This window comes from Salmo salar, chromosome ssa11 (assembly GCF_905237065.1).
Source record: "Salmo salar chromosome ssa11, Ssal_v3.1, whole genome shotgun sequence".
Classification (NCBI taxonomy): Eukaryota; Metazoa; Chordata; class Actinopteri; order Salmoniformes; family Salmonidae; genus Salmo; species Salmo salar.
The window spans coordinates 4,439,000-4,465,218 of NC_059452.1; the positions used below are offsets into that span (position 1 = coordinate 4,439,000).

A 26,219-nucleotide genomic window follows, 5' to 3' on the forward strand; every position below is an offset into this window, starting at 1 on the left:
AGGCACTCCACGTTGCGTTGTGCATAAGAACATCCCTTAGCTGTGTCATATTGGCCATATACTACACCCAATCATGCCTTATTGCTTAAATAATGCACGCTCTAGAATGCCCTTCAAGCCAATCAGAAATTAGTATTCTACAGTGCCGTGGTATAAACCCCACTATAAACTGGTTGATTTGAGCCCTGAATGCTGATTGGCTCACAGCCGTGGTATATCAGACCGTATACCATGGGTATGACAAAATATTTATTTTTATTCCACTCATTACGTTGGTGACCAGTTTTTTTATTTTATTTTAAACGTCAATGTAAACTAAGGATTCAATTAAGCAATAAGTCACCTCGGGGGTTTGTGGTATATGGCCAATACACGGCTAAGGGCAGTATCCAGGCACTTTGCGTTGCATCATGCATAAGAACAGCCCTTAGCCGTGATATATTGGCAATAAAACACATTCCCTCAGGACTTATTGCTTAATTTAATCCTCAGTTTTCATCGCCATTTTCAAAAACATGTAAACCATAAGATTAATATGAAACGTCTCATGTACAAACATGCTTTCCCCATCCACAATATTCATATTTATAACCACAACTTTTTAACAAACATAAATGTATGCCAATATGCTCAGCACAAACTCCCTTAAAAGGTGCAGAAGTGTGTAGTGGAACACCCACGTTCTCCTCTGAGATTACTGGTAATAAGAGGGCTAGTATTTATAGATGTGCCTTTCAATGATGTGCCCACTTAATCCTGGTTTACCCTTCTCCATCCCAACGCCTGATCCTCACTCTGCAGCCCTCAATTCAGTCTCTCCTTGGAAGCAACATCATCAGAGGTAAATATTTTTTTTAAAGTCATCACTTAGAATTCAGACGACATATGGGGAAGGACATTGGTTGGATCCTGATTGCAGGAAGGAAATGTTTTTCCTCAGGATACTAATAATATTTGGGTATTTTCTTGCTGTTAATTTTTGTGTCTTTGACCTGCAGGTAAAGAGCAAGCATGTCTACAGAGCGGTTTGACTGCCATTACTGCAAGGAGTCCTTGTTGGGAAATAAATATGTTATGAAGGAGGATACTCAGTACTGCACTAAGTGCTATGAGAACTTGTTCTCCAATTGCTGTGAAGTGTGCTCTCTGCCTATTGGGTGCAACTGTAAGGTAAGAATTCTGTACTGACCCAATATAATGCATATTTTCATGTGCATAGACTATGATATACTGAGTATAGAAAACATTAGGAAAACCTGCTCTTTCTATGAGATAGACTGACCAGGTGAATCCAGGTGAAAGATATGATCCCTTATTGATGTCACTTGTTAAATCCACTTCAATCAGTGTAGATGAAAGGCAGGAGACAGATTAACTGACTTGCCTAGTTAAATAAAGGTTCAATAAATACAAATTAAGCCTTGAGACAATTGAGACATGGATTGTGTATGTGTGCCATTCAAAGAGTGAATGGGCAAGACAACATTTTTAAGTGCCTTTGAACAGGGTATGGTGGTAGGTGCTAGGCGCACTGGTTTGTGTGAAGAACTGCAACGTTTCTGGGTTTTTCATGTTCAACAGTTTCCCATGTGCATCAAGAATGGGGGAGGTGGGGGGTGCAAGACAATATTCGGAAGGTGTTCCTAATGTTTGGTATACTCAGTGCTCATAAGCACATCAGTGAAACTGAAGTACAACATTGTTAGGTTTAAAGGGGCAGTGCAGTAAAAAATTAGATTTTCTGTTTTTGTAATGATATTTCCACACCATGAGGTCAAAATGACACAGAGTGTAAGAGGTTTTTGAAGAAAAAATAAACGCCTGGAATTTCAGCCTGTTCAGGTGGGATGGAGTTTTTGGCCCAGATCATGTCACAATCTTTTCTGATTGTTCTGACCAGTGACCAATCATCTTTTATTTGCATATGTATCCTCCTACTTTGAAGGGGTAAGGCTCTCTAGAGCCTAGACGATCCTATCCGCCAATCAGGGCTATGTATGTAAATACATATATTTACATTTCTATCAACACAGTCACACGGTCAGACTGAGCATGTCAATAGCAAAAGAAGGCTCATGAAATAAACACACAAATTATAAACACTGCATTGGGGCTTTAAAGCCTTTCATAAGTTATGGTTTGAACCAGCAAAGTTGTGAAAAACATATTTCCAAGGTTTATATAGACATCTAATTAACTGAACTACATCAATGCCTTAAAGCCACACTCCTTAAGTGCACATACAGGGAGGGAAAAAAAGTATTTGATCCCCTGCTGATTTTGTACATTTGCCCACTGACAAAGAAATGATCAGTCTATAATTTTAATGGTAGGTTTATTTGAACAGTGAGAGACAGAATAACAACAAAAAAATCCAGAAAAACGCATGTCAAAAATGTTATAAAATGATTTGCATTTTAATGAGGGAAATAAGTATTTGACCCCTCTGCAAAACATGACTTAGTACTTGGTGGAAAAACCCTTGTTGGCAATCACAGAGGTCAGACGTTTCTTGTAGTTGGCCACCAGGTTTGCACACATCTCAGGAGGGATTTTGTCCCACTCCTCTTTGCAGATCTTATCCAAGTCATTAAGGTTTTGAGGCTGACGTTTGGCAACTTGAACCTTCAGCTCCCTCCACATATTTTCTATGGGATTAAGGTCTGGAGACTGACTAGGCCACTCCAGGACCTTAATGTGCTTCTTCTTGAGCCACTCCTTTGTTGCATCGTCCCTTTGATGCGGTGTTTTGGGTCATTGTCATGCTGGAATACCCATCCACGTCCCATTTTCAATGCCCTGGCTGAGGGAAGGAGGTTCTCACCCAAGATTTGACGGTACATGGCCCCGTCCATCGTCCCTTTGATGCGGTGAAGTTGTCCTGTCCCCTTAGCAGAAAAACACCCCCAAAGCATAATGTTTCCACCTCCATGTTTGACGGTGGAGATGGTGTTCTTGGGGTCATAGGCAGCATTCCTCCTCCTCCAAACACGGCGAGTTGAGTTGATGCCAAAGAGCTCCATTTTGGTCTCATCTGACCACAACACTTTCACCCAGTTGTCCTCTGAATCATTCAGATGTTCATTGGCAAACTTCAGACGGGCATGTATGTGTGCTTTCTTGAGCAGGGGGACCTTGCGGGCGCTGCAGGATTTCAGTCCTTCACGGCGTAGTATGTTACCAATTGTTTTCTTGGTAACTATGGTCCCAGCTGCCTTGAGATCATTGACAAGATCATCCCGTGTAGTTCTGGGCTGATTCCTCACCGTTCTCATGATCATTGCAACTCCACGAGGTGAGATCTTGCATGGAGCCCCAGGCCAAGGGAGATTGACAGTTCTTTTGTGTTTCTTCCATTTGCGAATAATCGCACCAACTGTTGTCACCTTCTCAGCAAGCTGCTTGGCGAGGGTCTTGTAGCCCATTCCAGCCTTCTGTAGGTCTGCAATCTTGTCCCTGACATCCTTGGAGAGCTCTTTGGTCTTGGCCATGGTGGAGAGTTTGGAATCTGATTGATTGATTGATTGCTTCTGTGGACAGGTGTCTTTTATACAGGTAACAAACTGAGATTAGGAGCACTCCCTGGGAGCCAGAAATCTTTCTTATTGAGAGGGGGTCAAATACTTATTTCCCTCATTAACATGCAAATCAATTTATAACATTTTTGACATGCATTTTTCTGGATTTTGTTGTTGTTATTCTGTCTCTCACTGTTCAAATAAACCTACCATTAAAATTATAGACTGATAATTTCTTTGTCAGTGGGCAAACGTACAAAATCAGCAGGGGATCAAATACTTTTTTCCCTCACTGTAACTTCAAACAAAGAATGGGCCACCAACAAAAATTTGCATCCCATGACATTTTGACATGAATTATTGTTGTTCTCAAAGAATGACTTTCCAAGGTAACAAAATTACTTTAAAAAAAACATGCTTTTAAGCTATATATAATTTCTTCAGAAATTCGCCTATGACAACAAAAAACAAATACCAACAACCAAACTTTTTATTGTAATGATGAGGTAAGACAGTTGATAAGGAAGATGGTAATCTCAGTAAGGTACTATTTATAAATCATATTCTTTCAAATTCTTCAATTGAATCATTTAAATTGCTGTGGCAATAATAACCATCAATCCAATCAATCTATTACATGGTTAACACTGTCTGTATGTTTGTTTAATAGGATCTGTCCTATAAGGATTGCCACTGGCATGAGCAGTGCTTCAAGTGTGCCAAATGCAGCCGCCCTCTGGCAGAAAAGCCATTTGCAGCTAAGGATGAACAACTTCTCTGCACAGAGTGTTACTCCCATGAGTACTCCTCCAAGTGCTCCACCTGCAAGAAAACCATCATGCCAGGTGCTGTAGGACAACATTGATGATGATATTGATTATTCTAAAATATGTATTTTAGTTAACATTGTTCTTCCCTGAAAAATGCTTGATATGATATAGCAATAACTACCACTACTGCTCAGTCCCTATTGGTGGAGGTGTTATATTTCTGCAGGCCTACTACTGTATGTGTAGTACAGTGGCGGTCGGTGGCATTGAAGATTAGGAGGGATGATTTAATTTTTTTATGAGCATGGCCTCATTTCTCATTTCTCCCAGTCCCTGCTGCTGAAAAACATCTCCGCAGCATGATGCTGCCACCACCATGCTTCACCGTAGTGATGGTGCCAGGTTTCCTCCAGACGTGACACTTGGCATTCAGGCCAAAGAGTTAAATCTTGGTTTTATCAGACCAGATAATCTTGTTTCTCATGGTCTGAGAGTCTTTATGTGCCTTTTGGCAAACTCCAAGTGGGCTGTCGTGCCTTTTACTGAGGAGTGGCTTCTGTCTGGCCACTACCATACAGGCCTAATTGGTGGAGTGCTACAGAGAAGGTTTTCCTTCTGGAAGGTTCTCCCATCTCCACAGAAGAACTAAAGCGCTGTCAGAGTGACCATCAGGTTCTTGGTCACCTCCTTGATTAACCAGTTTGACCGGGCTGCCAGCTCTAGGAAGAGTCTTGGTGGTTCCAAACGTCTTCCATTTAAGAATGATGAAATCAACTTTGTTCTTGGGGACCATCAATCCCTGCAGTAAGTTTTTGGTACCCTTCCCCAGATCTGTGCTAAGACACAATCCTGTCTCGTCGCTCTACTGACAATTCCTTCGACTTCATGGCTTGGTTTTTGCTCTGACAGGCACTGCCAACTGTGAGACCTTATAGACAGGTGTGTGGCTTTCCAAATCATGTTCAATCAATTGAATTTGCCACAGATGGACTCCAATCAAGTTGTAGAAACATCTCCAGGATGATCAATGAAAACAGGATGCACCTGCGCTCAATTTCGAGTATCATAGCAAAGGATCTGAATACTTATGTAAATAAGGTATTTCTGTCTTTGTTCGTAATACATTTGCAAAAGTCTGTACAAACCTGTTTTCACTTTGTCATTTTGGGGTATTGTGTGTAGATTGCTGAGAAAAATGTTTTATTTAATCCATTTTAGAATAAGGCTATAACGTAACAAAAAGTTAAAAAAGTCAAGGGGTCTTAATACTTTCCGAAGGCACTATATTTTATTTTACCTTTATTTAACTAGGCAAGTCAGTTAAGAACAAATTCTTATTTTCAATGACGGCCTAGGAATAGTGGGTTAACTGCCTTGTTCAGGGGCAGAATGACAGATTTGTACTTTGTCAGCTCGGGGATTTAAACGTGCAACCTTTCGGTTACTAGCCCAACGTTCTAACCATTAGGCTACCCTGCCGCCCCTATATTACCATTAGCTCTCTGTGTACATCCAAGGGCCAACCGTGCTGCCCTGTTCTGAGCCAAATGCATTTTTCCTACATCCTTCTTTGTGGCACCTGACCACACGACTGAACAGTAGTCCAGGTGCGACAAGACTAGGGCCTGTAGGACCTGCCTTGTTGATAGTGCTGTTAAGAAGGTGGAGCAGTGTTTTATTATGGACAGAGTTCTCCCCATCTTAGCTACTGTTGTATCAATATGTTTTGACCATGATAGTTTACAATCCAGTGTTACTCCAAATAGTTTAGTCACCTCAACTTGCTCAATTTCCACAAAATAAATCTTAGTACAAGATTTAGTTGAGGTTTAGGAATGATTTGTGCCAAATACAATGCTTTTAGTTTTTGAAATATTTAGGACTAACTTATTCCTTGCCACCCATTCTGAACTAACTGCAGCTCTTTGTTGTGTTGCAATCACTTCAGTCGCTGAGGTAGCTGATGTGTATTGTGTTGAGTCATCAGCATACATAGACACACTGGCTTTACTCAAAGCCAGTGCCATGTGGCAGTGGCAAAGCCAGATTGAAAAAAGTAAGTGGCCTAGACAGCTGCCTTGGGGAATTCCTGATTCTACCTGACTGATGTTGGAGAACACCCTCTGTGTTCTGTTAGACATGTAACGCTTTATCCGCAATATAGCAGGTGTTAAACCATAACACATATGTTTTTCCACCAGCAGACTGATCGATAATGTCAAAAGCCGCACTGAAGTCTAACAAAACAGCTCCCACAATCTGTTGGATAGCCTTACATAAATACCATTCCTCTCTGTTCAAAACTGTTTTTGAGAAGACTAAATTGCTAGCTGCATTAGCTGGCTAGGTAAGTGAAAGTGAAAAAAATACAACGAAATATAGGTAGCTCTCTCTCTCTCTCTGCTGCTGCTTCTCCTTCATTTTTGAAAAAATGAATTTGTTTAAAAGTGTTAAACTATTGTCTTTCTTTCTCTTTGAGTCAACTACTTACGCACTGCATTGCTAGCTAGCTGAAGCTTTCACTACTAGATTGCTGTGCTTTGATTGAGTGGACAACATACAGCATGAGTCAAAAGTTTGGACACAGCTACTCATTCAAGGGTTTTTCTTTATTTGTACTATTTTGTACATTGTAGAATAATAGACATCAAAACTATGAAATAACATATGGAATCATGTAGTAACCCAAAAAGTGTTAAACAAATATAAATCTATTTTAGATTTGTCAAAGTAGCCACCCTTTGCCTTTATGACAGCTTTGCACACTCTTGGCATTCTCTCAATCAGCTTCAGCTGGAATGCTTTTCCAACAGTCTTGAAAGAGTTCCCACATATGCTGAGCACTTGTTGGCTGCTTTTCCTTCTCTCTGCGGTCCAACTCATCCCAAGTCATCTCAATTGGGTTGAGGTCGGGTGATTGTGCAGGCCAGGTCATCTGATGCAGCCCTCCATCACTTTCCTTCTTGGTCAAATAGACCTCACACAGCCTGTAGGTGTGTTGGGTCACTGTCCTGTTGAAAAACAAATGATAGTCCCACTAAGCGTAAACCAGATGGGATGGCGTTTCGCTGCAGAAGGCTGTGGTAGCCATGCTGGTTAAGTGTACCTAGAATTCAAAATAAATCACTGACAGTTTCATCAGCAAAGCACCGCCACACCATCACACCTCCTCCTCCGTGCTTTACGGTGGGAACCACACATGTAGAGATCATCTGTTCACCTACTCTGCGTCTTAAAAATGACACGGCGGTTGGAATCAAAAATCTCAAATTTGGACTCATAGACCAAAGGACAGATTTCCACTGGTCTAATGTCCATTACTCGTATTTCTTGGCTCAAACAAGTCTCTTGACTTGACTTGATGTCCTTTAGTTTTTTTGCAGCAATTCAACCATGAAGGCCTGATTCACACAGTCTCCTGAGAAACAGTTGATGTTGAGATGTGTCTGTTACTTGAACTCTGTAAAGCACTCATTTGGGCTGCAATTTCTGAGGCTGGTAACTCCAATGCAGCTCTGCAGCTGAGAAAACTCTGGGTCTTTCTTTCCTGTGTCTGTCCTCATGAGAGCTAGTTTCATCATAGCGCTTGATGGTTTTTGCAACTGCACTTGAAGAAACTTTCTAAGTTCTTGAAATTCTCCGCATTGACTGACCTTCATGTCTTAAATTAATGATGGTCTGTCCTTTCTCTTTGCTTCTCTTCTTATGGCTTGAATCCCGTTAGCGGGATCGATATGACGACAGCCAGTGAAAGTGCACGGCGGCAAATTCAAAACAAAAATATCATAATTAACATTTCTCAAACATACAAGTATTATACACCATTTTAAAGATAAGTTTCCCCTTAATCTAACAACAGTGTCCAATTTCAAAAAGGCTTTACAGCGAAAGCAAAACATTAGATTATGTTAGGACTGCGCCTAAACAAGAAAAACCACACAGCCATTTTCCAAGCAAGGAGAGGCGTCACAAAAACCAGAAAGTCAGCTAAAATGAATTACTAACCTTTGATGATCTTCATCAGATGACACTCCCAGGACTCAATGTTACAAAATACATGTATGTTTTGTTCGATAAAGTTCATATTTATATCCATAAACCCCATTTTACATTGGCGCGTGATGTTCAGAAAATGTATTCCCACCAAAACCGCTGCTGAATGAGCACATCAATTTCCAAAAATACTCATCATAAATGTTGATAAAATTTACAACAGTTAATGAAAGAATTATAGATATATAACTCCTTAATGCACCCGCTGTGTCAGATTTTAAAATTGCTTTTCTGCGAAAGCACATTTGTCAATATTCTGAGTACAGAGCTCAACCATCAAAGCAAGCTATAGAGATACCAGCAAAGTTCTGGAGTCAACTAAACTCAGAATTAGTATTATAAATCTTCCCTTACCTTTGCTGATCTTGGTCGGAATGCACTACCAGGACTCCTACTTCCACAAGAAATGTTATTTTTGTTCGAAATACTCCATATTTATGTCCAAATACCTCTGTTTTGTTCGTGCGTACAGATCACTATCCAAAGGCATAATGCGTGAGTGTAAAACAAGAGACAAAAAGTCAAATAGTTCCATTACCGTTCGTAGAAACATGTCAAACGATGTTTACAATCAATCCTTAGGGTCTTTTTAACATAAAACGTCGATAATATTCCAACCGGACAATAGCATATTCATTACAGAAGAAAAAGAAGGAGCGGCACGCCAAACGTACCCGCGCAGTAAACAACTCACTGGTCCCGGGCAGTCCACTGATAGACTGAGCTCCTGTTCTCTGCCCAGTAACAGGAGACGCATGAAAGAAGTTTCTAAAGGCTATTGACAGCCAATGGAAGCCTTAGGAAGTGCAAACACTGTAGTTTGAACAGGGATTAGATAGAAGAACTACAAATCACTTCCTGGTTGGATTTTTTCTCAGATTTTTGCCTGCCATATGAGTTCTGTTATACTCACAGACATCATTCAAACAGTTTTAGAAACTTCAGAGTGTTTTCTATCCAAATCTACTAATAATATGCATATCTTAGTTTCTGGGAGTGAGTAGGAGGCAGTTTACTCTGGGCACGTCAGTCATCCAAGCAACTCAATACTGCCACCATCCATAAGAAGTTATTTGAGCTATTCTTACCATAATATGGACTTGGTATTTTACCAAATAGGGCTATCTTCTGTATACCACCCCTACCTTGTCACAACACAACTGATTGGCTCAAACGCATTAAGAACGAAAGAAATTCCACAAATTAACTTTTAACAAGGCACATCCATTAATTGAAATGCATTCCAGGTGACTACCTCATGAAGCTGGTTGAGAGAATGCCAAGAGTGTACAAAGCTGTCATCAAGGCAAAGGCTGGCTACTTTGAAGAATCTCAAATATAAAATAGATTTTGATTTAATTAACCTGTCTGGGCTAGGTGGCAGTATTTTCACGGCCGGATGAAAAACGTACCCAATTTAAACAGGTTACTACTCTGACCCAGAAACTAGAATATGCATATTATTAGTAGATTTGGATAGAAAACACTCTGATGTTTCTAAAACTGTTTGAATGGTGTCTGTGAGTATAACAGAACTCATATGGCAGGCAAAAACCTGAGAAGATTCCTTACAGGAAGTGCCCTCTCTGACCATTTCTTGGCCTTCTACACTCTCTTTATTGAAAACTGAGGATCTCTGCTGTAATGTGACACTTCCTACGGCTCCCATAGGCTCTCAGAAGGCGGCAGAACATTGAATGATGACTTTGCAGGCCATGGCTGAAAAACAGTAGCACATTTGGATAGTGGTCGATCAGAGAACAATGAGACTGGGGCGCGTGTGCACGAGAAGAGTCCATTTTAGATTTTCTGTCTTTGAACGAAAACAGGGTTTCCCGGTCGGAATATTATCGCTTTTTTACGAGAAAAATCGCATAAAATTTGATTTTAAACAGCGGTTGACATGCTTCGAAGTACGGTAATGGAATATTTAGATTTTTTTTTGTCACGAAACGCGTCGGGCGTCACCCTTCGTCACCCTTCGGATAGTGTCTTGAACGCACGAACAAAACAGAGGATATTTGAACATAACTATGGATTATTTTGAACCAAACCAACATTTGTTATTGAAGTAGAAGTCCTGGCAGTGCATTCTGACGAAGAACAGCAAAGGTAATCCAATTTTTCTTAAATTTTATTATATGCATATTCTAGTTTCTGGGCAGTAGTAATAACCAGATTAAAATCGGGTACGTTTTTTATCCGGCCGTGCAAATACTGCCCCCTCCCCTAGAGAGGTTAACACTTTTTTGGTTACTACATGATCCCATATGTGTTATTTCATCGTGTTGATGTCTTCACTATTATTCTACAATGTAGAAAATACAAAAAATAAAGAAAAAGGTGTTTCCAAACTTTTGACTGGTAATGTATGTCAGTTCATGCTGCAAGAGCTCTGATAGGTTGGCGGATGTTCTCTGGAAGTTGTTATAATTACTGTGTAAGTCAGTAATTGTGGGTGAGAACCATGAGCCTCCTAGGTTTTGTATTGAAGTTATTATACCCAGAGGAGGATGTAAAATAGCTGTCCTCCAGCTACACCATGGTGCTACCCTACATAGTGCTGTTGAGGCTACTGTAGACCTTCATTGAAAACCAAGTGTTTTTATCAGTTATTTGGTGACGTTAATATATTTTATGAAATTCATTCAGTAGGATGGTCATCTTCTTCCTTTTCTGAGGAGCCTCCACTGGTGCAGTAGGTTTTTGTGTCTTGTTTCCATGTGCTAACTAAGCTGTCCTTCACCTGTGTTAGGTTCCCGCAAAATGGACTACAAGGGGAACAGCTGGCATGAGACCTGCTTCCTGTGCCACCGCTGCCAGCAGCCAATCGGAACCAAGTCCTTCATCCCCAAAGACAACGGCTACTTCTGCGTGTCCTGTTTTGAGAAGCAATTTGCCTATCAGTGCTGTGCCTGTAAAAAAGTAAGAATCATACAGTCTCATGGTTTGGACTGTATGTTAAATAGCGACGGTTCTTTTATTATTAATCATTATTCCATCTACACTGTTGTGAAATATATTTTCCGGGACAAAAAATATTGGTGTTTCAGCTGTTTGAGGCTGGTGTACAAAACCGAAAGTAAAAGACGCAAAAACAAAACTGACGAACGGGAAACATAGAAATAGTGCACATAGAACATATATACCACTTCTTAGACATGCTTTCAAGTAGAATGATAGATCTATAACTCACATTTCTATGTGAATTTTTCCATGTAGCCAAAAACGTTACATATTTCCATTTTAACATTTGGGTGCTCAATTGGGCCAGATTAAGTAATGGCGCCAGAGGGGAAGGCTGCCGTTTTACAGGCTCCTAACCAATTATGCTAATCAACAAACACGGGGGCCCCTCAGGGGTACATGCCTAGTCCCTTCCTGTACTCCCTGTTCACCCACGACTGCATGGTGAAGCACGACTCCAAAACCATCATTAAATTGACTGATGACACACCAGCGGTAGGCCTGATCACCAACAATGATGAGACAGCCTATAGGGAGGAGGTCAGAGACCTGGCAGTGTGGTGCCAGGACAACAACCACTCCCTAAATGTGAGCAAGACAAAGGAGAAGATCTTGGACTGCAGGAAAAGGAGGGCCGAACATGCTCCCATTCACATCGACTGGGCTGTAGTAGACCGGGTCGAGAGTTTCAAGTTCCTTGGAGTCCACATCACCAACAAACTATCATGGTCCAAACACACCAAGACAGTCGTGAAGAGGGCACAACAACACCTTTCCCACTCAGGAGACTGAAAAGATTTGTCATTGGTCCACAGATCCTCAAAAAGTTCTACAGCTTCACCATCGAGAGCATCCTGAACGGTTGCATCACCGCCTGGTATGGCAACTGCTCGGCTCTACAGAGGGCGTAACAGAGGGTAGTGTGTACAGCCCAGTATATCACTGGGGCCAATCTTCCTGCCATCCAGGACCTATGTACTATGCAGTGTCAGAGAAAGGCCCCAGAAATGGTCAAATACCCAAGTCATAGACTGTACTCTCTGCTACCACACGGTAAGCGGTACCAGAGCTTCAATCCAGGCTGTATCACAACCGGCTGTGATTGGGAGTCCCATAGGGCGGCGCACAATTGGTCCAGCATCATCCGGGTTTGGCCGGTGTAGGCCATCATTGTAAATAAGAATTTGTTCTTAAATTACTTGCCTAGTTAAATAAAGGTTACATTAAAAAAAGCCATGAGACTGCTCAACAATTAATCTGATGGCCACCCGGACTATTCTCAGCCCCTCGCTATTTATTATCTATGCATAGTCACTTCACCCCTACCTACATGTACAAATTACCTCGACTAACATTGACTCAGTACCCCCTGTATATAGCCTCATTATTGTTATTTTATTGTGTTATTATTGTAAAAAAAAATACTTTAGTAAATTTAGTAAATATTTTCTTAACTCTATTTTCTTAAAACTGCATTGTTGGTTAAGGGCTTGTAAGTAAGCATTTCATCCGTTGAATTCGGCGCATGTGAGAAATAAAATTTGATCTTAGCAGTCTGGGTGGTTTTAAACTGGTATGGTTTGGTAGACTCATTATTTATTTGCTAGGTGAGGTTTGCAGTAGCGCCAGCCTGAGTTTCAGTTTGCAGGTTATCAAGATAGATTATGCTTTTTTGGTCAACAGAAATGTTTGATGTGGATTCGCCCGCGAAGGTAGTCAAATGTTTGCAGCTAGTAGTTGTTAGCTACTGTAGGGCAGATGAGATGTTTTACTCGTGGGCCAGAACATTTTGTGTTGACTGTTTTACAGGATTAGATATACCAGTTTGGAGTCTGGAGAACTCTGTGGCAGATGCATTTGTGTTAGCGCTAGGCTAGTGGCTAACTGTTGCTATGGTTTATAGCTTTGGTGATTTTTTTGTGATAGTGCTGGGCTAGTGGCTAACTGTAGCTTTTGTGCATGGTTTTTGCCTGGTTGGAGTGGTTATCTTTGGGGCTTGGAACATGTGCCTGTATTAGTTGGTTAGCAGCGAGCTGTAGTGGCTTATTGTGATTTTTGTCAGTCGGTTTAATAGGTTCTGTTTAGCACATTGATTTTGATTACGGGGTGTTTGAGCCAGAAGTGGTTTGCGCATATATAGAGGATAGTGGGTTTTTTTTCAAGAGAGGGATCAGTTATGTCAGGTGACAAAAATGCCAGAGGTTGAAATAGAAGAGGAATTGAGCAAGTTAGAGGTGGCAGTGCTGTTATGGGAGATGTAGAGTGAGTGTTTGCCGAGGGTTCTGATGGATAGCAGTCAGGAGGAAGAATGTTGGAAATGGCTAGGCTAGAACAGGAGATAGCACTGTTGAAAAAGCAGATGAGTAGGGATGAATAGAGGGGAGAAAGTGTGTGTTACCTACCAGTCAGTCTTGTTGCTAAACCAGTTTCCTCCAGTGATCAGAGTGGAGCTAGTTTCCACAAGTGATCAGGTTTGTGTAACCTCAGTGAAAAGTCAGGTGTGTCAAGGGGCTGAGTCTCTCAAGGAGAGTTTTGAGGTATCCCCAGTTAGAAGTTACTTATGTTCAGAAGAGTGCTGATGGCAAATCCGACAGGGAAGAGGTGATTTGTATGGGGAATTGGAGGAAACATTCTTTGCAAAACTAGACAGTGGTTACACAGAAATATTTCTCCCTAGAGAGGAAGGTGAGTCTTTTGTGTCTCTAGCTGAGAACTTCTTGGCAGAGATATGTGATGTAGTGTACCCTATGCAAGTTGAGGACAAGGTTGATTTGTGTGTCAATTTAGGGGGTACGTTCTTGGCCAAAGTAGGGTAGGTTGTGGTTCCTCAGCAGGCTGACCATGAGGTTGTTTGTGTGTTACTTTAGCTGACACGTTTTTCTCTGAGCTATGGAAGGGAGGAGACTCTTCTCAGTCAGGTTGTAAGGTTAGTGAGAATTCGCTGGAAGACCCGGTCTAGGTTTTGCAGGGTGACGCAGCTGTGTGTTGTGATGAGAATCAGGAGCGTGGAGAATTGAGTTTGGTGGAAAAGTCAGATCCACCAGTGTGGTCACTTCCAGTTGGTTTTTCATAAAGTTTTCATACATTTTCTTCACAATACAACAAACATAGGCTCATTCTCTTCAAGACAACCTAGGGTATTTGGTTTGTTTGTATGACATCAAAGCGGTATTTATTATAATCCTCAACGTCTCCTCTTTCAAAATACATCAAGTGCTCTTAATTTAAAGCATTTCCCCACAAACCATTTTCAAAAGTTGCCCAATTAGCAGGACGGATAGGGCAACTTCTTATCGCGCGTGGTGCTCAAGTTCAGAACGGCTGTCAGTCAAAACCCATACAGAGCTATGAAGTGGAGACCCTGACCTCTGACGTAATGTGTAGCATGTTACTGTACAGCCACTGCGTTCCAATTTAGGCAGTTATCAGTGCCCAAATCTGCCATTTTCAACCCGTATACGGGTATGAGTGTAAAGGGTTAAAGAAGTTTATGGAAAAGAAACAGAAAAAAAAGTATACCATTTTAGGAAGGAAAATAGATATTGGTGACTATGTGAGGTCTTTTCTTTTCTTGTTGGGGAAGGTGTTATGTTAGGTTAGGTTAGGTCATTTAGACTGCACACTACAGCTCACTACCACTACCACACTTAATTTCCCCAGGGGGCAGTAGCACCCAGGTCCAAGTGCTGTGCTGGCACCAGCTGGCAAGCTGTTTTGCTGCTGATTTGGTTGTTGGCCATGAGGCTTTTTGTTTATGTTTGAATCTTTAGTTTGGGCACGCCTTTTTGTAGTTTTTCTTTTTGTATATATTTGTTTACGTCACCATCTGAAAATAACAATCCATTTGGGCTTGCCGACCCAAATGAGTCAAGACAGAGCTGGCCCTGGACCAAGGTAAGGTTGTGGTCTCCCTGGGCACATTTGCATTCAACACTGTCCTCAAATGCTGATTTCTCACATTAATGCACACATCAAATGAGGTTACAGACCATGTACTGTAGCTAGGCCTAAGACCCCTAGACCTAATGAGTGAAGCAAAATCAGTAGGCTAGTTATTGGTTTCATAACGCCTGAATTTAATATTTCTATTCCTATTTACGGATCCATACAAGTTTGTAATTAGGGCACATGGAAGTTCACCTGTTCAATAAGGCCTATCATATGATGGTGGTAGGCCTGATTACCGGCGACGATGAGTCAGCCTACAGGGAGGAGGTCAGTGACCTGACAATGTGGTGCTGGAGCAACAACCTCTCCCTCAATGTCAGCAAGACCAAGGAGTTGGTTGTGGACTACAGGAAACGGGGCATGCCGCTATCCACATCAAAGGGGGGGGGTGCAGCGGAGCAGGTAGACAGCTTCAAGTTCCTCTGTCCAAATCACTAAAGACTTAAAATGTTCCAAACATACACACACAGTCGTGAAGAAGGCCTCGTCTCCTTCTGGAGGTTGAAAAAGTTTGGCATGGACCCTCAAACCTGAAAAGGTTCTACTGCTGTACCATTGAGAGCATATTGATTGGCTGCATCACTGCTTGGTATGGCAATAGCACCGCCCTTGATCACATGGCACTACAGAGGGTTGGGAGGACAGCCCAGTACATTACTGGGGCCGAGCTCCCTGCCATCCAGGACATCTATATGAGGAAGAAGGCCTGGAAAATCGTCAAAGGCCGCAACCACCCAAGCCATAGACTATTTTCTTTGCTGCCACATGGCAAGATGTACCGGTGCATCAAGTCTGACACAAACAGGCTTTTGAACAGCTTCTATCCCCAAGCAATACGACTAATCAATTATTAACATAATAGCTACACGGACCGAGTTTACCTTGTATCTTTATTTACCTTTTATTTCAGTCTCTATGCACACTCACAGGGCCCTACACACTCGTGCACACACTGTCACTCTAACACTCAAAAATAATCACTCCATAATTTGCTCACTCACACATAATATGCACATACATTTATACTGACTCTACATACCCACACACCCACTCACAAGCAAGCTGCTACTACTCTGTCTTATATCCTGTTGCCTAGTCCATCACTCCAGTATCCCTGCACATGTAAATATGGTATTGGAACTGACTTTTTAAATATTTCCTGTATATAGTATGTTTACTTAGTTTGTGTATTTCATATTTCTTATTATTTCCTTTTTGCCTTTCTAGTAATGCAATGTTATTGATTATTGCAATGTTTAACTCTACTTGTGCATGTGACATAACTTGAAACTAGGACTTGTGTCATCCGCCCCCGCTGTGCTGGCGTGTCGTGTGTGTATATCTCCTTAAGGCCATTACGACCGGTGGGGTGACCTACAATGATAAACCCTGGCACCGTGAGTGTTTCCTGTGCATCGGCTGTAAGAAACAGCTATCTGGACAGCGTTTCACCTCCAGAGAGAACTACCCCTACTGTCTGGACTGCTTTAGCAACCTCTATGCCAAGAAGTGTGTTGGATGCACCAAACCCATCACCAGTGAGTCACTACGAATATTGTCATTCCTTTTCTCACCCTTCAGGCTACGTTTTCTATTAATATTCTCTATTTATGCCATGCAATCACACATCACCTGTTGGTGTTTGTGACATCATATGTGGGCACTTGTATGTGTGTCTGCAAGCATTATTCTGCATAGTATGCTGTTTTCATACTGTAGGGGCTTTATTACTGTAGGAGGCGGTTAAGAGCATTGGGCCAGTAACCGAATGTTCACTGGTTCGAATCCCTGAGCCGGCAAGGTGAAAAATCTGTGGATGTGCCCTTGAGCAAGGCACATGTGCCCTTAAGACTCACAAAAAGCAGGTCTTAGCGGTAACGCTGTTGATAATGTCATGGATTTTGAGAGCGAAACTCAGCCTATGCCTTTTGTGCCGGTGAATCTGGTATTTGAAACAAACTATTGGTTTCCTCCCTGTTTCATTTGATGAAAAAATTACCATAGCCTAGCCTGGCTGGTTTAGCAGCATTGCACAGGTGCGTCTTTTAATCCTGGCCATTAGCCAAGTAGCCTTTGAATAAAGGGGTTTTAAATGTTCTACTGAGATTGCTTTGAAATATGAGGTTTTTGCCCTCATGCTTTTTCATTATTCACAATTCACATACCTGCATACTTAATTTCGCTTGTTCAAGTACGCTATCCAACCCCAATTTCAGTGCCCCTCGTCTGATTACCAACACCCGTTCTGCCAGTCACATTCTGTTAAAGGTCCCAAAAGCACACACATCCCTGGGTTGCTCCTCTTTTCAGTTCATTGCAGCTAGCGACTGGAACGAGCTACAAAAAACACTCAAACTGGACAGTTTTATCTCAGTCTCTTCATTCAAAAACTCAGTCATGGACAGTTACTGACAGTTGTGGCTGCTTCGCGTGATATATTGTTGTCTCCACCTTTTTGCCCTTTGTGCTGTTGTCTGTGCACAATAATGTTTGTATTTGTATTTTATATTTATTATGGATCCCCAAGGCAGCAGTTAATCTTCCTGGGGTCCAGCAAAATTAAGGCAGTTTTTAAAATTTTAAAAACATTACAATACATTCAGATTTCACTACACACTGTGTGTCCTCAGGCCCCTACTCCACCACTACCACATACAGCGGGGCAAAAAAGTCCTTAGTCAGCCACCAATTGTGCATGTTCTCCCACTTAAAAAGATGAGAGAGGCCTGTAATTTTCATCATAGGTACACGTCAACTATGACAGACAAAATGAGAAGAAAAAAATTTAGAAAATCACATTGTAGGATTTTTTATGAATTTATTTGCAAATTATTGTGGAAAATAAGTATTTGGTCACCTACAAACAAGCAAGATTTCTAGCTCTCACAGACCTGTAATTTCTTCTTTAAGAGGCTCCTCTGTCCTCCACTCGTTACCTGTATTAATGGCACCTGTTTGAACTTGTTATCAGTATAAAAGACACCTGTCCACAACCTCAAACAGTCACACTCCAAACTCCACTATGGCCAAGACCAAAGAGATGTCAAAGGACACCAGAAACAAAATTGTAGACCTGCACCAGGCTGGGAAGACTGAATCTGCAATAGGTAAGCAGCTTGGTTTGAAGAAATCAACTGTGTGAGCAATTATTAAGAAATGGAAGACATACAAGACCACTGATAATCTCCCTCGATCTGGGGCTCCACGCAAGATCTCACCCCGTGGGGTCAAAATGATAACAAGAACGGTGAGCAAAAATCCCAGAAGCACACGGGGGGACCTAGTGAATGACCTGCAGAGAGCTGGGACCAAAGTAACAAAGCCTACCATCAGTAACACACTACGCCGCCAGGGACTCAAATCCTGCCGTGCCAGACGTGTCCCCCTGCTTAAGCCAGTACATGTCCAGGCCCGTTTGAAGTTTGCTAGAGAGCATTTGGATGATCCAGAAGAGGATTGGGAGAATGTCATATGGTCAGATGAAACCAAAATATAACTTTTTGGTAAAAACTCAACTTGTCGTGTTTGGAGGACAAAGAATGCTGAGTTGCATCCAAAGAAAACCATACCTACTGTGAAGCATGGGGGTGGAAACATCATGCTTTGGGGTTGTTTTTCTGCAAAGGGACCAGGATGACTTATCCGTGTAAAGGAAAGAATGAATGGGGCCATGTATCGTGAGAATTTGAGTGAAAACCTCTTTCCATCAGCAAGGGCATTGAAGATGAAACATGGCTGGGTCTTTCAGCATGACAATGATCCCAAACACACCGCCTGGGCAACAAAGGAGTGGCTTCGTAAGAAGCATTTCAAGGTCCTGGAGTGGCCTAGCCAGTCTCCAGATCTCAACCCCATAGAAAATCTTTGGAGGGAGTTGAAAGTCCGTGTTGCCCAGCGACAGCCCCAAAACATCACTGCTCTAGAGGAGATCTGCATGGAGTAATGGGCCAAAATACCAGCAACAGTGTGTGAAAACCTTGTGAAGACTGACAGAAAATGTTTGACCTGTGTCATTGCCAACAAAGGGTATATAACAAAGTATTGAGATAAACTTTTGTTATTGACTAAATACTTATTTTCCACCATAATATGCAAATAAATTCATAAAAAATCCTACAATGTGATTTTCAGGATTTTTTTTTCTCATTTTGTCTGTCATAGTTGAAGTGTACCTATGATGAAAATTACAGGCCTCTTTCATCTTTTTAAGTGGGAGAACTTGCACAATTGGTGGCTGACTAAATACTTTTTTGCCCCACTGTATCTACAGTACTAAATCCAAGTGTATGTGTGTGTATAGTGCGTTATCGTGTGTGTATGCATGTGTCTGTGCCTATGTTTGTGTTGCTTCACACTCCCCGCTGTTCCATGTGTTTTAAATTTATTATTTTTTAAATATAATTTTCCTGCTTGCATCAGTTACTTGATGTAGAATAGAGTTCCATGTAGTCATGGCTCTATGTTTTCACTGTGCGCCTCCCATAGTCTGTTCTGGACTTGGGGACTGTGAAGAGATCTCTTGTGGGGTATGCATCGGTGTCCGAGAGCTCGGTGCATTCAACATGTCAATACCTCTCATAAATACAAGTAGTGATGAAGTCAATCTCTGCTCCACTTTGAGCCAGGAGAGAGTGACATGCATGTTATTAATATTAGCTCTCTGTGTACATCCAAGGGCTAGCCGTGCTGCCCTGGTCTGAGCCAATTGCATTTTTCCTAAATCTTTTTTTGTGGCACCTGACCATACGACTGAACAGTAGTCAAGGTGCGACAAAACTAGGGCCTGTAGGACTTGCCTTTTTGATAGTGTTATGAAGGCAGAGCATCACTTTATTATGAACAAACTTCTCCCCATCTTAGCTACTACTGTATCAATATGTTTTGACCATGACAGTTTACAATCTAGGGTTACTCCAAGCAGTTTGGTCATCTCAACTTATTACAAGATTTAGTTGAGGTTTAGGGTTTAGTGAATGTTTTGTCCCAAATACAATGCTTTTAGTTTTAGAAATATTTAGGTCTAACTTATTCCTTGCCACCCACTCTGAAACTGACTGCAGCTCTTTGTTAAGTGTTCAGTCACTGTAATAGCATCCGCATACATAGACACTCTGGCATTACTCAAAGTCAGTGGCATGTTGTTTGTAAAAATAAAAAAATCAAGGGGCCTAAACAGTTACTCTGGGAATTCCTGATTCAACCTGGATTATGTTTGAGAGGATTCCATTAAAGAAGTGTTCTGTTAGACAAGTAACTCTTTATCCACATTATAGCAGGGGGTGTAACACAAGTTTTCCAGCAGCAGACTATGATCGATAATGTCAAAAGCTGCACTGAAGTCTAAGAAGACAACCCTCACAATCATTTTATCATCAATTTCTCTCAGCTAATCATCAGTCATTTGTGTAAGTGCTGTGCTTGTTGAGTGTCCTTCCCTATAAGCGTGCTGAAAGTCAGTCAATTTGTTTACTGTGAAATAGCATTGTATCTGGTCAAACACATTTTTTCCCCCAGAGGTTTACTAAGGGTTGGGAACAGGCTGATTGGTCGGCTATTTGAGCCAGTAAAGGGGGCTTTACTATTCTTGGGTAGCGGAATGACTTTAGCTTCCCTCCCGGCCTGAGGGCAAACACTTTCTAGTAGGCTTAAATTGAATATGTGGCAAATAGGAGTGGCAATATCGTCTGCTATTATCCTCAGTAATTTTCCATCCAGATTGTCAGACCCCGGTGGCTTGTCACTGTTGATAGACATCAATAATGTTTTCACCTCTTCCACACTGACTTTACGGAATTCGAAAGTATAGTTCTTATCTTTCATAGTTTGGTCTGATATATTTGGATGTGTAGTGTCAGTGTTTGTTGCTGGCATGTCATCCTTAAGTTTGCTTATCTTGCCATTTAAAAAGTAATTAAAGTAGTTGGCAATATCAGTGGGCTTTGTGATGAATGAGCCATCTGATTCAATGAATGATGGAGCTGAGTTGGCTTTTTTCCCCAAAATGTCATTTAATGTGCCCCAAAGCTTTTTACTATCATTCTTTATTTAACTGATCTTTGTTTCATAGTATAGTTTCTTTTTATTTAGCTTAGTCACATGCTTTCTTAATTTGCATTACGTTTGCCAACCAGTTGGGCTGCCATCCTTATTGTGTCAAGCGCAGCTTCTGCCAAGCGCAGCTTCTGGTTGCTCCTCATTACACACCACAGACCAGCAAATATTCTTTACAAGAGAGGTTTGTACCATGTTTTGTGCTGCTACCATGTTGTTCTGCTGCCATGTTTTTGCTGCCATGTTGTCATGTTGTGTTGCAATCCATGATGTGTTGTCGTAAGTCTCTCTTTATGTAGTGATGTGGTGTCTGCCTTGTCATGATGTGTGTTGTCCTATTTTTATTTTTTAGCCCCCGTCCCCGCAAGAAGGCCTTTTGCCTTTTGGTAGGCCGTTATTGTGAACTGACTTGCCTAGTTAAATAAAGGTAAAATAAAAATAAAACCAAAGACACATTCTTCCAGTATTTAGTCCTCCTATAATGCCATCAACGGTTGAGTTTTATTTATTTTTTTGTCTGCCTCGCGCAGAGCCAACGATACAATTGACAGGAACCTAGTATTCTGTATAGACATGCAAATGTATAGACATTTAGTCCTATGTGTGCACTGTGCCATGGAGAAAGAAGTGATTTAAGTTTCTGACCTAATCCTATTTAGAAACTTTGTTGTTTTAAATAACAGATTGCTTGTTTTCAGTTTTATTTCAAGCCCTCCATTTGCTACCCTTACCCTAGGCTACTAAGGCTGGTTCAACAGAAATATGTTGTATTTTTTATGCTGGCCTTGCAAAATAGCCTATCCATAAAAAAATTTAAATGGTCAATTTGTCAAATAAAATGTGTTTAGCAGATGTTCAAATAAAATGTTATTTGTCACATACACATGGTTAGCAGATGCTAATGCGAGTGTAGCGAAATGCTTGTGCTTCTAGTTCTGACAGTGCAGTAATATCTAACAAGTAATCTAACAATTCTACAACCACTAATTCAGAACAACTACCTTTTTTAACCTGTCTGGGAACGTGGGACGCCCACCCTAGTCAACAGCCAGTGGAATCGCGTGGCGCAAAATACAAATACCTCATAAATGCTATAACTTCAATTTCTCAAACATATGACTATTTTACACCATTTTATAGATACACCTCTCCTGAATCGAACCACGTTGTCCGATTTCAAAAAGGCTTTACAGCAAAAGCAAAACATTAGATTATGTTAGGAGAGTACCCAGCCCAAAATAATCACACTGCCATTTTCAAAGCAACTAGCATGCATCACAAATACCCAAAACACAGCTAAATGCAGCACTAACCTTTGACAATCTTCATCAGATGACACTCCTAGGACATCATGTTACACAATACATGCATTTTTTGTTCGATAAAGTTCATATTTATATATAAAAACAGCATTTTACATTGGCGCGTGACGTTCAGAAAATATTTTCCCCTCAAATGCATCCGGTGGATCTGCGCTACAATTTACAAAATTACTATTCGAAAACATTGTTAATTTAATATTGTCATTCAAAGAATTATAGATTAACATCTCGTGAATGCAACCGCATTGCCAGATTTAAAAATAACTTTACTGGGAAATCACACTTTGCAATAAACGAGGTCCTATGCTCAGAAAAATAGGCTAGGCGATACAGGTTAGCGCCATCTTGGAACCATCTAAAATCAAATATACTATTGTAAATATTCCCTTACCTTTAATTATCTTCATCAGAAGGCACTTCCAGGTATCCCAGGTCCACAACAAATGTAGTTTTGTTCGAAAAAGTTAATAATTTATGTCCCAATAGCTCCTTCTTGTTAGCGCGTTCCGAAGGCTACTCATAATGTACGAGGCGTGCTGGACTTGTCGTCACAAATGTGCAAAGAAAATATATTTACGTTCGTTCAAACATGTCAAACGTTGTATAACAGAAATCTTTAGGGCCTTTTTCAATCAGAGCTTCAATAATATTCAAGGCGGACGATTGCATTGTCTTACTAAACGTTTCGGAATGAAAGGGTACCCATGGGCGCCCGCGTCATAGTAGTAATGGCCCTCCCTCTATGACCAGTATTTTCACGGCTGGATAAAAAACGTACCCGATTTAATCTGGTTACCACTCCTACCCAGTAACTAGAATATGCATATACTTATTACATATGGATAGAAAACACCCTAAAGTTTCTAAAACTGTTTGAATGGTGTCTGTGAGTATAACATAACTCATTTGGCAGGCAAAAACCTGACAAGGTTTCATGCAGGAAGTGGCCTGTCTGACAAGGTGTCGTTCTTCTTGTCTCTGTTTATTGAAGAGTGAGGATCTTAGCTGTCCCGTGACACTTCCTACGGCTGCCATAGGGTCTCAGAAGGCGGTAATAAGCTGAATCGTGGTTTTGCAGGCTCTGGCTGAAAAAAAGTAGCGCGTTTGGGTAGTTGCTGGTTACAGTACTGTGAGACTCAGGCTCGTGCCCGCGTCGACCGAAAGCTTTGTTTACTTTCCTCTGTTTAGCTAAAAGGAGATTCCCGGTCGGAATATTATCGCTTTTTTACGAGAAAAATGGCATAAAAATGGATTTTAAACAGCGGTTGACATGCTTCGAAGTACGGTAATGGAATATTTAGATTTTTTTTGTCACGAATTGCGCCATGCGTGTGACCCTGATTTACCATTTCAGATAGTGTCTGGGACGCACGAACAAAACGCCGCTATTCGGATATAACGATGGATTATTTTGGACCAAACCAACATTTGTTATTGAAGTAGCAGTCCTGGGAGTGCATTCTGACAAAGACAACAAAAGGTAATCAATCTTTTATAATAGTAAATCTGATATTGGTGAGTGCTAAACTTGCCGGGTGTCTAAATAGCTAGCCCGTGATGCCTGGGCTATGTACTTAGAATATTGCAAAATGTGCTTTCACCAAAAAGCTATTTTAAAATCGGACATATCGAGTGCATAGAGGAGTTCTGTATGTATAATTCTTAAAATAATTGTTATGCTTTTTGTGAACGTTTATTGTGAGTAATTTAGTAAATTCACCGGCAGTGTTCGGTGGGAATGCTAGTCACATGCTAGTCACATGCTAATGTAAAAAGCTGTTTTTTGATATAAATATGAACTTGATTGAACAAAACATGCATGTATTGTATAACATAATGTCCTAGGGTTGTCATCTGTTGAAGGTCATCAAAGGTTAGTGCTGCATTTAGCTGTCTTCTGGGTTTTTGTGACATTATATGCTAGCTTGAAAAATGGGTGTCTGATTATTTCTGGCTTGGTACTCTGCTGACATAATCTAATGTTTTGCTTTCGTTGTAAAGCCTTTTTGAAATCGGACAGTGTGGTTAGATGAAGGAGAGTCTTATCTTTAAAATGCTGTGAAATAGTCATATGTTTGAAAAATTGAAGTTTTTGTATTTTTGAGGAATTTGTAATTCGCGCCACGCCTATCATCGGATATTGGAGCAGGTGTTCCGCTAGCGGAACGTCTAGATGTAAGAGGTTAATATCTATAACTATATAGATACAACTCTTCCCGAACTGCACTGTTGGTTAAGGGCTTGTAAATAAGCATTTCACAGTAAGGTCTACACTTATTGTATTCAGCGCATGTGACAAATAAAGTTTGATTTGAATTAAGAATATAAAAGTATATGGACGAGCAATGTCAGTGGAATGGAATAAGATACAGTAGAATAGAATATAATAAAGTATATACATGAGTAATGAAAAATATGTAAACATTATTAAAGTGACTAGTGTTCCATTTATTACATTTTACATTTACATTTTAGTCATTTAGCAGACACTCTTATCCAGAGCGACTTAAAATAAAGCCCTAGGTGTGTTAACATGTGTGCATATGTGTCTGTGGGAGAATCTCAACTGCATACTCCTCACATCCTCTCCTCCTTATTTATTATTTTACCTTTTATTTAAGTAGGTAAATCAGTTAAGAACAAATTCTTATTTATAATGACAGCCGAGGAACAGTGGATTAATTGCCTTGTTCAGTGGCAGAACAACAGATTTTTACCTTGTCAGCTCAGCGATTCGATCTTGCAACCTTTCGGTTACTGGCCCAATGCTCTAACCACTAGGCTACCTGTTTGCCTTATGACAAGTTAAAGGAGGCGAGGAAAGGACGCGAGGAGTATGCAATTGAGATTCTACCCATATCTGCATCCTTGTGTGACAGGTCTGGCTGGAGCCAAGTACATCTCCTTTGAGGAGCGCCAGTGGCACAGCGAGTGTTTCACCTGTATGCAGTGCTCCGTGTCTCTAGTGGGCCGTGGCTTCCTCACCCAGCGTGACGACATCCTGTGCACCGACTGTGGCAGAGAGAAGTGACCTCACTGGGGAGGTCGCAACCTTATGACTTTTTAACAATCCAGCACAGGTCACACCACACTCAAACCATACTACAACATATTCTGAAACACCACACCAAAACCCTACCCAGCGAGAAGTGACCTCAGCAGTTGGTCACTATATTGACCTTTATATCATTCTATTGTTGTTTCAGTGTTGTGACGTTTGTGAGGAGAGGAGCCTTTGATGTACACCTGTAGTTTCCCCTTTCAAGAGTAGTAATAGAATCTTATGACAAGTTAAATGTATGATTTACAGAATAATCTCACTTGTGATAATCTAAATGACAAAGGGATGTACTTGACACCAATTAATTTGTCTGCACATTAGTCTTTGCTGTTTGCATGTTTTATGTTGTCATCATTATTCAAATCAAAGTAATAGTAGTTTAAATAAGGTGACAATCTAAACTGAGTGGTTCATTTTTTGTTCAAATCTAAATTCAGACCGTGATTTATGAATGCATCTTTGATGTTAAATGAATAGCACTGCTTTGCCTTAATGAATAAAAGTAGTGTGGTGTCATGTGTTTTGTCTG

At 40.9% G+C, this 26,219-nt stretch overlaps 1 protein-coding gene across 4 annotated transcripts; it reads left to right on the forward strand.

The window, feature by feature from the left end:
* Positions 1–734: 734 nt before the first annotated feature.
* Positions 735–26,206, forward strand: fhl5 (four and a half LIM domains 5). Of its 4 annotated transcripts, none has more exons than XM_045688943.1 (7): positions 735–841; positions 999–1,170; positions 4,189–4,363; positions 11,097–11,266; positions 16,551–16,794; positions 23,984–24,109; positions 25,509–25,774. In XM_045688943.1, exons 2-6 carry the CDS (start codon positions 1,012–1,014, stop codon positions 24,070–24,072), a joined length of 837 nt encoding a protein of 278 aa, XP_045544899.1. In that variant the 5' UTR covers positions 735–841; positions 999–1,011; the 3' UTR covers positions 24,073–24,109; positions 25,509–25,774. The 4 variants fall into 4 exon arrangements, with proteins under 4 accessions (XP_045544899.1, XP_045544900.1, XP_013981674.1 ...); XM_045688944.1 differs by having other exon boundaries at positions 736–841; positions 16,608–16,794; XM_014126199.2 differs by lacking the exon at positions 23,984–24,109 and having other exon boundaries at positions 736–841; positions 25,509–26,206.
* The last annotated feature ends 13 nt before the right edge of the window (positions 26,207–26,219 follow it).